The sequence below is a fragment of the Eurypyga helias genome, unplaced genomic scaffold, assembly GCF_000690775.1.
Source record: "Eurypyga helias isolate BGI_N326 unplaced genomic scaffold, ASM69077v1 scaffold13829, whole genome shotgun sequence".
In the NCBI taxonomy this organism is placed as follows: Eukaryota; Metazoa; Chordata; class Aves; order Eurypygiformes; family Eurypygidae; genus Eurypyga; species Eurypyga helias.
In genome coordinates, this window is record NW_010271470.1 from 4,308 (window position 1) to 17,593 (window position 13,286).

The following is a 13,286-nucleotide window of genomic DNA, read 5'->3' on the forward strand; positions in this document are numbered from 1 at the left end:
CTCTTTTTGTCATTTAAAACTGCTTTATTGTGTCCTAAATAGGTGCTATGAAGGACACAAAGTATGAACAGCAGCACCTTTTGCCGGCATGGACACCCCAGCCTCAGTTTTCCCCTTATAAACTGGCAGACTGGTCCTCCAGCCACTCCATCAAAGAAATGTCTGTCCATATGCCAGGAATAGAGTCTCCATATAACGCCTTATCAGTGCTTGTCAGATACAGGGAAATGAGGCTCTGGTACCCAGTACCTCTTAGGACCTCTGCCTTTCCTTCCTCCTGCAGCCCGTGGCGTGCAAAGCCTTTGCTAGCGAGCGCAATGTCACCGTCACGGCCCTCCATCAGCTGCCAGTGACCAGCTCATGGCAGCACGGGAAAGCACCCCTTTCCTAGGCAGCCGCCCAAACGGTGGGAGATGGGCCTTTTCGGTGTGGTGTGGAGCAGGTTTGGCAAAGAGAATCAGGAAATTGAGTGAGACATCTGTCAGAGTTTCCCAAAAGACATGCAACTTTTATCGCTGTAGCTTCTCCCACTTGAGGCACTGAATTTTTAAATAGAAAAGAACAAAATCACCTGCCAGCGTTTCAGCACCCGGGTGCCTAAACTCGGCTGTTGAATAGTGCCCTGATAGCTGGGCAACAGATCGCTGGGGCTGTCTTCAGGTTCAGAACAAAGGGAGGAAAATAAAGAGCTTTTAAGGCCAATCCTGTACCTTTTATTTGACATATTTAGCGGAGCAATTCTCTGTAAAAGTATCATCCATAGCAAAGCCGTCCTGCTTTAACAATCTGCCTGTAATGCATTTCCGAGAAAAGAGAGAGCAGCAGCCTCCTGCCTTTCAGGTTAACCTTTGCCGGAGAGGGACGGGGATGGCACGCGCTCTTGGCTTTCCAGGCTCTCTGAGCCCCCTCCGAGACGCTGCAGGGGTTTATGTACACACTGAATACATCTTTTGGCATTTGACATTCTGGCAAGTTGTGATAACTCCGTGTAAGATGCAAAAACTCATGCATTGTTAATGGTGATTAGCTGTGGGGATGAGACTACAGAGGAAATGGCTGGATTTTCTGTCTCTTGGAGTCAAAGCTTGATGGTTTTGTGGACGCCTGGATGCAGACTAAGCCACATAATTGATCTCACACAGGGGTACCCTGGTGAAATACAAGGGCTTGTGTCATAAGGCAGATCAAATTAATATTCTTCAAGAGGCCCGACTGGTTTTAAAGCATCAGTGAGCTTATTAGAGCCACTTGTTAGGAAACACCTCCTGGGGAGGAGAAGTGCAAGGCAGCCCAGGCAGGGAAGGGCACGCCTGTGCGCCACAAGCACCTGCAAGCGCACCTCCTTCCACGCTCATCTTCAGCACGCCTATTGTGCTCACCTGGAAGGGATGTCCTTGCAGGTCCCTGACCAGGTCCAAAGAGGGATGCACCCCAAACGGAGCCCAGGGTGCTGCGTAGCTGTCAGGAGCTGCTGTGCTCAGGGCTGGCACTGCACACCTGGAACAGCTGGGTCAAGCCTGTCTGCCAGCCAGGACACAGAGCATGTCGTCCTTGTAATTAAAATTAATTCCCTGAAGTGCTTTCTCCTCTTTCCCAGACACAGCAAACAGCTGGAGGCTGGGATTATGGACACTGATGCCACTTAGAGCTGTGATAAGGCGGGATGCCTGGGGAGCATCGGCGCACCGCTCTGCTGCGGAGACAGCACTTGGAGCTCCTCTGTGTCGAGGTACAAGGTAGCTTCCAGCTGGGCGGAGAGGCCAGGCCGGAGCAGGAGGGCAAGGGTGGCCAGAGCAGTCCTGGGGAGGAAGCCAGCCAGTCCTGTCCCATCACGTCCCTGCAGTGGTATGTGTTGTCCCATCCATGCATCCCATGCTGTGGAGACTACCTGGAGGCAGGCAGAGTGCAGCCACTTTGGCAGTCCTCAAAGGATATTTGGAAGAAGGCCCATAGGGTGCAAAAAACCAGCAAGTGGTTTATGGGGGGTGGCAGCTTGTCTTTGCAGGTCTTTAAAAATCTCTTTGTGCTTTCTTGGTGACAGAGGGACAGCCACAATATGCACATAGGTTGGGAAAACAGCTTCCCCTGAGAACTAGACTGTGCCCTGAGTCTGACTTCTGCTTTTCTAGGTCACAGTGCCAGTCGTGGTAAACCCAACCCTTGTTTCTCTCTAATGGGCCCACTCCAAAGCCGGGAGGAAGATTAGCTCGCAGAAGGGAAGTGCCCCGTGGCAACCCTTCCAAATTCAAGGCTGTCTCCTGCTTGCCACTGGTGTGCCTGCGCAGGGGAGCCTGGCTGAGCCCCAGCAGCCCCAGGCAGAGCATCTCCAGGGTGGCAGACTCGAGGACCCTCTGGCTTAGCACCCATCTCTAATTCAGAGCAGGGACATAAGGGATGTTCTGGCTTGCTTGCAAAGCATCCCATCCCTCGGAGAGCCAAGGCACTTTTCTCCTTTCTCTTCCCGATTCTTAGCAAAATATTTCAAGCACTTTGCTTTTACCCGTGTGAGCCAGACACCTAGTATTTTTCTTAATATCTTCTTTCAGAAGAGCTGGGGCTTCCTGCAGATCTCGCCCAAGGATTTGTCTGGAAGCAGATACAACTTTGATCAAAATAAATGACTGAGGTCTGGCTCCAGCCGACGAGGTGCGTACTCCCTGCTCACAGAGTGAGCCTTACAGAGAGCGAGAGATCCCATCTGCACACACAGAGGCACTGGGAAGCCAGAAAAACAGAGAGTAAGCATGGCTTTTCCCTCTGTTTTGTGCACTGCTTTAAGCACAAGCCTCCAGAAAGGACCACAGGGACTGGCATGCTTCTGGGACGCTGGCTTTATTCCAAGACAAGGTTTGCTCCCTAACCTGGTCAGGGTTTGGAAACAATAACTGAGTCCACCTTGGGGTTTGGGAGTGGGGTAGATGTTTTTCTGAGATGTTTTTCTGAGCCATATGGAGCTGTGACTTCCCTTCTCCCTTCCTTCCCCAAGCCTACCTACAGCTGCCTCTGCTCACCCCCTCCTCCCATCCCACTCTTCCCTTTTGCAGCCAATATTACAAAATCAGGTGGTAAAGATTAAAACCACTCCTAAAACCATCCTGTGCAAGAAAGGAGCATTTAGAAGGCTAAATCCTCCAATCCCCTTATTCCAATTAGGGTCCTTTCTCTGACAGACCTGGGAGTGGTGCAAGACAATGACTCCAATCTGCTCCCAGTAGACAGCAGCATCATGGGCGGCTCCTTGGCGTGGGGCAGGCTCACCTGCAAGCACACAAGAGAAAATCCCCGCTGCACACATGGCCTCACACATGTTCATATTAAGAAAGGGAAAAAAAAGAATGGGGGAGGTAGAAGTTCCTGAACACCCTGTAAGCTGATTAAAGGGTATTTTACTTTTACGTAGGAAGGATTTAGCCCTGCAGTTCCTAGTACCATCTGACCTCAATAAACTCCCATGCCGTCGGCGGGTGCTGCCATTGGAGGGGGTCACAGCCTGTACCTGAGCTCCTCAAAGGTCAGCTGCACCTCGACAGCTTCATCAGGGCTTGTGACACGGTTGCTGGACATGAGTGGTGGATGAGGTGGTCCTTCCCCAGCCTTTGCAGCCTGTCTTGACCCTTGTGCACTTAGCCATGGATCCAAAGAGAGCAGTGCAGAGGCTGTTGGAGCATTTTGGGGTGCGCGTTTTGGCCAACCAAGGTGTTTCCATGAAGCATTGCAGCCCCAGCAGATCCCGAGTTGTTGCAGTAACACAGCTGGTGTCTGGACAGTGGACAGTCTGACAAGGGATGCTGCCTTGGAAGGGTTGCCCAGGATAGACAGCGATCCCAAAGGCTGGATGGGCTTTCCTGGTCCAAGGCAGAAGCACCCATGTCCACATAACACAGTAGCAACCTTTATCCAGCCTGTTCTTAGAGCTCTCTGGAGGTGGAGTCTGAATGCATCCACACTGCTCCTCCAGCCAGAAGGTCTTTTCTGATCTATATCAATTTCTTTGAAGTGTGAGTGGGAATTTCTTCCCTTCAGAACTCAGAATGGCCCCCCAGAGCTTTGTGTGCTGATTTTTGGGAGTCTGCCTGCATCATTCTTGTGGGATGGTGTCAGGATACCTGGATTTACAATGAAACCCTCACTTTTTCAAAATGCAGTTTCTCGTGTCTTTTCCTCCAGCACAGAAAAAGGCCAGGCTCTCCTTAAATATCACCAAACTTGGAGTTAATACATTTAACATAGTTATAAGACACTGTGTTCCCTACTGCAGGGTTGGTGACCTCTCTCTCCCACTGCAAAGAGGAGAAAAAAGACTTTCTGTGCTGCTCTCAGCTGGAACGCCTCTGGGACGGGTCAGCTGGTCAGCACCAGCCATTGGGTACCCTTCAGTGCAGAGCCTCGGTGTTGAAGTGGGGGTGGCCCCTCTGTTTCGTAACCTTTGCTCTCTGCCACGCACGAGGGTGTTGCCAGCCAGCAGCGCTGCTGCTGTGAATAGCCCTTGCACCCGTGGCAACTGGATTTACTTAATGCAGCTCACCACAGGTCTCTCCATGCTGCACGTCAGTTGGTGTCAATCCTAAACGCAAGCGACTACACAGAGATCCTGGTGGCTTTACATCCTCAGGGCAGCTCAGCTCCTGCTCAGGGATGGCCCCTGGGCTCACAGAACCCTTCTCCCTCCTGCCCGCTTCAGGGAGTGTGGGTGCATGGCCTCAGCGCTCCGTGTGTTACCTGTGCGTGGCACTTTGCTGTCCACCCTGGAAACACGGTGTTACCTCCCGTAAACAGGTAAGTCGCTGGCAGTTGGTGGCAGAATCAGTTCAGCCCTGACTTCTTGCAGCTTCGGGTATGTCAGCTTTGCAAGGAGCAGGGATCAGATGAGGGCAATAATTTCCTTTGCCTTTGTCATTTTTAGAGTCAATGATGGGGAGTTTTTCTCTGCAGTGATGCTGGGTTAGATTACAGTGATTAACAGATGATTTAATCACGCTTTGTGCCTGCTGGATGCAGGCAAGGGGGACCTCCACCCCCACTTTGATGCTCACACGAGTGGAGAATGGGAAAAGCAAGGTGCAGATTCGCAGAGCTCCATTCAGCTGATCTTGCTCAGCAGTCGTTATTGCTCCTGTTTCCATAACGTCTCCTGATGAGAGTTTAATGTTAATTCTGGTTAAAGGAGAATCAGATGTTGTTTCAGACCTGGGGATTGGGTTTGGGCTTCAGTTTATTGAGGTATAGATTTCAGCTTGCAAAAGCTTTTGAGTTTCCTTGCATGGTCCCGAATTTCCTCATCAGGGGCCTCAGGAGCTCCATCTAAGCTCAAGCCCGTGGTTGTCACCTGCATCATGTCGCAGCAGTGGCTGGGCACGGCCACACGCTTTCCTAGCCCATCACCTTTTCACTCTCTGCCCCGTTGCTGCAAGGCAAACCCCATTTTTTGTTGCAAAGAAGATAAATCAGGTTACTTAGTTCACGTTTTTCAAGTCCCCAGCAGCTTTCACACTCCTGTTACTCACCCTCTACTGCCATCATGGGGCCACTTCCTCATGGTCTCTGTGTGCCTCTTCAGATTCTCACGGCAAACCGAGATTCCCCCAGAACCTGGGGGTATTTCAGGCCCATTGAGGTTATATGCAAAGGAAAGGAAATCACATTACTAATTTATAGCTCCCTATATGTTGTTTAACCTTTTGTTAATAAAATTTTTTTCCTGCTTGCCTTGTTCCTACATGGTCTTTCTCAGCTGTAGGTGTCTGGCAACACCACGAGCCCAAGCTGAAGCTGGCCACCATGAATGCAGACATAACATATGAATGTAGGAAGTATGAAGATTTAAATGCAGAGAACAAAAATACAAGAATTGCAGATGGCACTAACGTCACTGGGGGCTCCCAACGCAGGGCTGGGTGCCCAGAAGAGCTTTCAGCTGCTGTGGGAGAAGGATGCGACTCACAACACATCTGCACCTCGTTGTATAGAGAGGAAATGCACTGAGTGAGGCCGTAACACTACACCTCTTGGGTCTGCAGTCCTGGAGCGGGACCTGGAATGTCCCTGCTGTTTCTTCCCTTCCCTTTTGCAGGGGTCTGGCTGCAGCCTGCAGTCTGCAGTCACATGCAGCAGTGCTGAGCCTTGCTGCTCGCCAGTGTGTGGGTTATTCTTCCAAGGGAAAGATGATGGGGAAAATCAGGTCCTTCTCAAGCCCCTACTCATGGGGACACCCTTTGCTTTTCCAAAGGGAAAAAAAAAAAGAAAGTAGACAGAAGGAAGTGTAATATAGACCCTATTTCTCCAGTTGGAAGATAAGAAGATTTATTTATAACAATTAATCCTTCCAAGCTACTTTATACAACTTAAAGAAGGAGAAAGGGCATAATCCTATTTACGCCCTCCATTTCCATGTCACCTTTAGTACCAGTATGTGAGAGCAGCCAGCTCCAAACCCCAGTAAAGGCAGGGAATATATTCAGGATGTTTTCTAGGTGTGTATAAGTATGCTTCTTCCTTTGAAGCTGTGATACAGTCTTTTCTCGGCAGACCTTTCCCAGAAATTGCTGGGAAACCCCAGCTTGACTGGTACTGTCTCCTCTTGGAAAAGTCAACCCTCATCCTACTGACCAGACATTTGCTCTAAAAAAGTGACACGTCGTTTAGCCGAATCGCAGGCACACACACACCAACCGACAGTTCCTGGCAATTGCAAACAAAACCCAAGCCAGGATTAAAAAGGAACAGAAGATTAAGCTCCTATCAAGAGGTAATTAAAACCAGGAGGAGAGATAATGATGACAGTCATAATGAATCAATTGGTACAGGGATGTTTGCCCAACAAATTACTGTCGTTAGAGACAGAAGCAGGAATTACTGCCCATCAGCAGAAATACAGTCCATCAAACTGCTGCGAGTGCCCTGATCAGGTTTAGAGGGTAATTAAAAGGACATTCCAGCCTGGGCGCATTATTTGCTGTTAATCATGATTGCTCATATTTATATCTTTAGCCAAATAATTGCTTCTGATAAGGGCTGCAGATTTATAGGGGGCCACGGAGAGGAGCGGGCCAGTGGTGCGTCGTAGCCGTGAGACAGCTGAGAGCCTGGAGTGACCGCGGGTTGGTGAGTACGGCGGTGCTGACATGGGCAGGCGGGACGGGCTGCCTTCTCCCCTCTTTCAGTTTTTGGGTGGGGGATCTCGTGGCCTCCATGATGCTTTGCAGAGCCATTGCCATGAGGCCATCCATCTCCTGAACAGCAGTGCTGGTAGCACGTGGGGTTTTCCTCCTCCGGAGCAACCAGTGGAAAGAGCGGAGCCCAAAGAGGAGCTGGGCCAGATGGCATCCAGAAATACGTGGTCTTTAGTTTCAGGCAGAGCACGAGGGATGGGTGGGCGCAGGAAGGTGTGCAAACTGGAGAGGGCAAAAAGCTCGGAAATGTCTTAAGAAGGTTAAACTGGTTTACTGTGATGACACTGAGGATCTACCACCTCCCTGGGGTCTGACAGGTTACAAAAAGATAATGCAGAAGTTCCCCAACAGCCATTACTGTCCCTAGCAACTTCAGCAGCAAATATGATCTGCACAGGGAGGACAGAATTAGGTCCAAAAAAGCAAAAGACAAGTTGATCCAGTTTAGCAGTTAGAAAGGTTATGACAAGAGGGGAAACTCTGGAGCTAGGGATGGGGTTTGAAATGGGCTCTTAAATGCGGTGCTCCAAGAGGAATGCCAGCCCGAGGCTGGCACAAAGACGGGCAGAATGCTGTGGTGAGATGCTGGCTGGGGTCACGGCATCGCGTGGTGTGGTACAGACTGAAGGGTAGGCTCAGGATCCAGGATGCCTTTCCCTGGAAGGTGGTGTGCTCTGCTTTTGGTGGCTGTTTCCCGCTCTTTCACATCCCTCAGCTGGGAAGCTGTTAGAGTGCAGTGTGTTTTGTTTAGACTCCAGTAAGAAATGGATCTTTGAAATGTCCTTCTTGTTTTACTTACGCCACCCCCCTCAGAGCCCAGGCAGGCAGGAAGGCACAGCACTAAAGCATCAGACGGGTGTGTGAGATGAAGCTTATGGCTCCTTAAGCATGCAAAACCTCTCATGTCTGCTCTGCAACCCCGTGAAATATTTGGGCTGTGGCTTATAGAGAATAAATTTCTCTACAGCCTCCCCCCACTTCTGTCCTTCCTCCTCCTGCCTCTTCTCGTCTTGCAGTATCTCCAGAGTAGCAAACAGTCCCAGAGGGGTGGCTAGAAAGTGTTCAGGAAACTCTGACAATCCTTTAATACTCTTTGTACTGTCCATTTTTCAGATCAAAATAACCCCAAAGTGGGAGGACTTTGATTTTGGGCGAGCCAGGACTGAGGGTTTCCAGGACAGCGACTAAGCACGCCAGGTCTGCTTCTTTGCAGGGGGAAGGCAGATATATTATAAATTACAGACATGGCTCTTGCGTGTTCCTTGGGGAAATGTGAGCACCCTCTTACAAAGGCACTACACATCTCGGCAGCATCGGGCTGCAAGGAGAGCCTGGAAATAAAAGGGAAACACGTGCGATGGCTTGTGATAAACAAAACGTACTTTTCTTTTTATTTCAGTAAGAAACCAAAATACGACGTTCTGCTGCTACTGAAAATGTGTGTTACTTCTTTTTTTCCTTCTCAAAAGATGAGAGGATAGGCAGATACCAGCACACATAAGAGCCCTTCCCTTCCCCTCTGTGTAGATGAACTTCTATTTGGTATATGTCATTTTTTTTGTTGGAAAAAAAGCCAAACCGATTTCTCCTGGGCATCCTGTAGGTATAGTAATAACCGTCCCTGGGGAATGTTTTCATGGGGGCTTTAGATCCTCTCCCTGGAGGCTCAGCTCTCAGACACTTCCAGTAGGATGGGGTACACGGCAAGGTGTTGTGCCGCTATGGGTTAGCTCACATGGTACGTCCCTGCGTGCTCAAGGCACATGGTACTGACTCACAGCAGAACTCCAGCCCAAACACCATCGCACACAGCCAACCTCAGACCTGCTCTCCCAGATGGTGGTGATGGGATAACAACTACAAACAACCCACTGGCCACGGGAATTACTTGAATAGTTCACCTTTTGTATTTTAAAGAAATACTACCTCCTGGCAGGAATTGCTGCCTGATTTAGTTCCAGTGGTGCTGTTCATGTAGCCATGTCTTCTGTGTGGCATGTGAACTGTACCAAAGACCAAAGTAATTTGTGCTGCTGTTCATAAAACCTTGTGCTTTAATCCAGGAGAGACCATGGTTTCCCTGATGACTGGTCTGTGGCAACTAATTATTCCCATGATTGTCCTATCAAACTTCTCAGCATCTCTTCCATTGCGGGAGAGGTAAGAATTTCTTGTGCCTCTGCTTCCTTTTTCTCCATGGCTTTCTGTGCAAAGAGCCAGCTAGCTATAAAGTCAGCCTTTTATTTTCCTCCCAGAACTTGCATCTGCTTGGCTGTTGGGTATTTTTTCCCCCTAAATTGATTTAGTTAAATGACTGCAAATGTTGTAAACATTTTTTCTCTCTTAAGAATGGAAACATTGATTTGACTTAGTTTAGAAGAAAAATCAGGACCCCAAACAGATGAAACTACAGTAAAAAAGACACTGTTGAGTCTGTTTTCCTGCTAGCTACTTACAGGCTGATAGAGGCAGAAGTTTCTGTTTCATATAGCCTGGTGCCATGAAAACATAAGCAAAAATAGTAAGTCTTGTAAGTTCACGAGTTCATAATCTCATGTGTAAGACTTCAGCGAGGTTGTCTTTCCTCCCACTCGTTCAGGGGTAGTTAAAGCACAGATTGATGAACGGATTTAGGCTGGAAGAAGACAGAGCTGAGACTCCCTCGCAGCTCTCCCATGGCCACAACCAGTGCCTGGCGCAGCTTCCCTAGCACTGTACTGGCACAGACACACACACATAGGGTCTCTCCAGAAGCTGGAACCCAGACCTTTTGTCCTAGCCGCTGGCTGCTCTGGATTGAAGTGCATTAGCTCTGGTTGAACCTTGCAGAGGCTTTGAGCACTTTAATGTCAGTCACCTGCGGGTGCTGGTCTTTGGCACTGCCACTGTTACCTACTTCTCCCTGCAGGTTTGTGTGTCTGGGTGTTTCATTACTTCTCCAGTCGCTTGTCCTGCTCTTCTGTGCTGAATCAGCATTAGTCTCACATTCCCATATCCTTCTGGTAAGGTGATGACTTTCAGAAGGAGCAAGTGCAGGTATTTTTTCTGTTGACAGAGATTTTTATTAAACTCCTATGAGATTTGCCCTTTTTTGTGAGACTGCCAAATTGGCACAAATTCTTGACTGTCTTTGTTTGGGACCCTCTTTCCTTGAGGGACCAGCTTTAAATACCTGTTCTTCTCTGGTATTAAAACCATGCCTTTTCACCTCTTTTTTCTCTTCTAACCTGCCAGGACTGAGAGACATGCTGATGGGCTCTTCCACAGTGAGCTCAGCAAGATGAATGGCAACGCCTATGTGCAGCAGCTAGTTAAACATCTGGTGGGCCTCAAGGAGAGGTAAGGACCAACCAAAACCACCCTCCTGGAGCATGGAAGTCTCTGTCAGGAGATGGGATCCCAGCAATGAGGGGGATGCCCATGGTGCTGAGCTGCCTCCAGCTCCAGAGCCACCCTGAGCACTGTCTTCGTCCAGAAGATGCCCAAGATGAAACAAGACAGATGAGGAGAAGGGGAGGGATACAGAGCTCCTTGATGGCGGGAAGAGAGGAATTTCTGTGTCTTGTCACAAGTCCCACATCCCACGGCTGGGAGGAGCAGCCACTGTACTGTATTTTCCCTGATGCAGGTCCCAGAGGCACTCAGATGGACTGTTTACCAGTGAATACAGCAAGATGAGAGGAAACGCTCAGGTTCAGAAATTAATTCAAAATCTTATGGGCCGCAAACGCAGGTAAGAGCTGGGCTTCCTGGGGAATGGGAAGACAGCTTGGGCCATGCAGGCTGCAGGGAGGCAGCTCTCAGCTCCAAGGAAAGTTTGGAAAACTCGAGACAAAGGCAAGCGGGCTGGAGCTTGGTCTCCTGCGAGGCTGTGCCTGGAGCTGCTGTGCAGCAGCGTGACAGCAGGCAGAGCAGGACACAGACCTCACTGAGGCCATTTTTAAGCCTAAAGCAACATTATCTATTGCATACCCATGTCAGACTTAATCCATAGGACACGAAACTCTGCCTCTGCTCACAGCCTGGGATTTTTTGTTTGCATTTTGATTTAGCCTTTTGGGGAAAGTTGTAGGTGATTTACCTACTTCAAATAAAGCACCGGAGAAGCTGTAGATAGGTGGTCTCTGTAACAGACTGATGAAGACTTCTGGGTTTCGTAGCCCCTACCCATGGCTCTGACTGCCACCCTGGGCAGGCTTTAGACATAATCATATGTATGGCCAATATGGGGTCTTTCATCCAGCTGAAGTACGGGGTCACTAGCTCCTGTATTTGAAGCCACGTATATGAGCACATCATCAGTTATAATATGTGGCGTGCTGTGGCACAACTCCCAACTGCTGCTGCCCTTGCCACTGCTAAGTTATGAAGGGACAACATTGCCTGGAGAGGTTTCCCTCAGCCTTGGTCCTTTCTTCAAGGCAGACACCACATCCATTCCTTCCCAACTGTTCATGGTGCTTTGATATTTTCTGGGTCGTGCACCACTAACAAAATCCTGGCAGATGCAGCAGGTTTTTAATTTACAAATGCTTGAAGAAGGTATATCCATGGGCAGAAGGATGTGCCGGTACTGGGTAATGAGGCAGAGTGCAAGTGGATATTAAAACGTGTCCCTTTGCCAGCCAAAAGACGTCTGAGCCTGAATTGAAGAGGATACTTCTTTTTCTTCCTCCACAGCTACAGTGAGAGTTGGCAGGTTAACAGAGCATGGACATAGGGCTGGTCGGTGGGGAGGTGAACCTGCCTTCCAGATAGCAGCGCTGCTTTACGGCCGTGGTGGTTACATGGTTTGGGGGTTTTTTTGAATTATTATTAATTTTCTTTATCTAAACCAGCTCTCCAGGCACAGTCAATGTAGATGTGGAGGGGAGCGAGAAAGAAAACAGCCGCGAAGAGCTCTGCTTTATGTGGTTGTACCAGAGCTTTCTAAACATCAGGTATGTGGGACAGATTTGTCACCTCTATGGCCCTGATCGCTGCAGTATTGAAGCTGACAGAGGACTCTTAGTAACTTGTAAATGCCCAGTTTTCGGGCCCAAGTGCAGAAGTCTGATGTAATGCAGCAGATCAGAAGGGCTCAGCTGATATCCTCAAAAAGGGGAAGGGTGGAAGGTTTATTAAATTGTTTGTTTTTTAAATCCACTTCTGCCTCACTCCCAGCTTGTGAGGCTTTATCTCGAGGACTGTCGTTGCTCAGTTGCAGCCCTCCATTGCACAGTTTTGTACCTCCTGTCACTCTACCAGCAACCACAATCCCAGGGAGGGTTTGCAGAGCCAGAAAAGCAAATGCTTTAGTCTAACTGCAAGGTGGCATGTGGCTGTGTGCAATCTCAATTGATTTCTGTGCCTGCATTCACAGTAATCTCCATTTCTACGTGCCAAGCCCACCTGGCACTCAGTTTTACCTTGCCTAAAGCGAAGATGGCATTGAGATTTACAGCTAAGAATGCCATATAAAAACAAAGCATTAAAAATAATGAAACCCAGGGAAATGAAGTAATATCTTTTTCTATTCAAAGTGTTGTCATCCTGGACTGAAACAATTATTCATCCCATTAGGAAACCTGATCTAACAGTTCAGACAGAAAGCCTTTGGTACCCTGTGTTGATTCAGTTGTTGATTCAAACACACACCTCAGGATGGGCTGTGCCAGCATCTGGATGTTGTCTTTTCCTAGTGACCAACTGCTTTCAACTAGACATCTCCCTGTTAAATCACTGAAATTAGGCGGAATAAGCTGGCCCTCAGTACCTCTTGCCCACATTCCCTGGAACAGATGGGGATGTTAACACCAAGAGGCTTGCCTGTGCATTTATGGGGTGCCTGGCTGCAGGCAACCATGATCTGGGTCCCTCTATCATATATCTGCTCTGTGGAGTCATCTTTGAATTTTACAAGGTGGCCTTGTCACCCTTCCTGCAGTCCATGTCACCAGGAATAACAAGCTATTACTCATGTTTTCCCTCCCAACAGCCGCTCGGACAGCGATGCCAGGGAAGCTGCTGCAATTACCAGCCAGTATGTTTGCCCCGTCTCTGAGCAGCTGGGTGCAGACACGAAGGAAGATACAGACAGTTTCGACTGAAGGTGAAGGGGAAGAAACAGCCAAGGAA

At 49.0% G+C, this 13,286-nt stretch overlaps 1 protein-coding gene across 1 annotated transcript; it reads left to right on the forward strand.

Moving 5' to 3' along the window:
* Positions 1-9,240: 9,240 nt before the first annotated feature.
* On the forward strand, positions 9,241-13,258 carry LOC104515011 (VIP peptides-like). The gene is made up of 5 exons (XM_010158837.1): positions 9,241-9,329; positions 10,404-10,508; positions 10,798-10,902; positions 12,008-12,109; positions 13,147-13,258. The coding sequence occupies exons 1-5, from the start codon at positions 9,241-9,243 to the stop codon at positions 13,256-13,258; spliced, it is 513 nt and encodes a 170-aa protein (XP_010157139.1).
* Positions 13,259-13,286: the final 28 nt, after the last annotated feature.

Bases quoted from the DNA above. Each gene is read 5' to 3' on its own strand.
- LOC104515011 (XM_010158837.1), top strand. From the start codon at position 9,241: ATGGTTTCCCTGATGACTGGTCTGTGGCAACTAATTATTCCCATGATT. The intron at 9,330-10,403 runs GTAAGAATTTCT...CTAACCTGCCAG, and splicing joins TCTCTTCCATTGCGGGAGAG to GACTGAGAGACATGCTGATG. The intron at 10,509-10,797 runs GTAAGGACCAAC...TCCCTGATGCAG, and splicing joins CTGGTGGGCCTCAAGGAGAG to GTCCCAGAGGCACTCAGATG.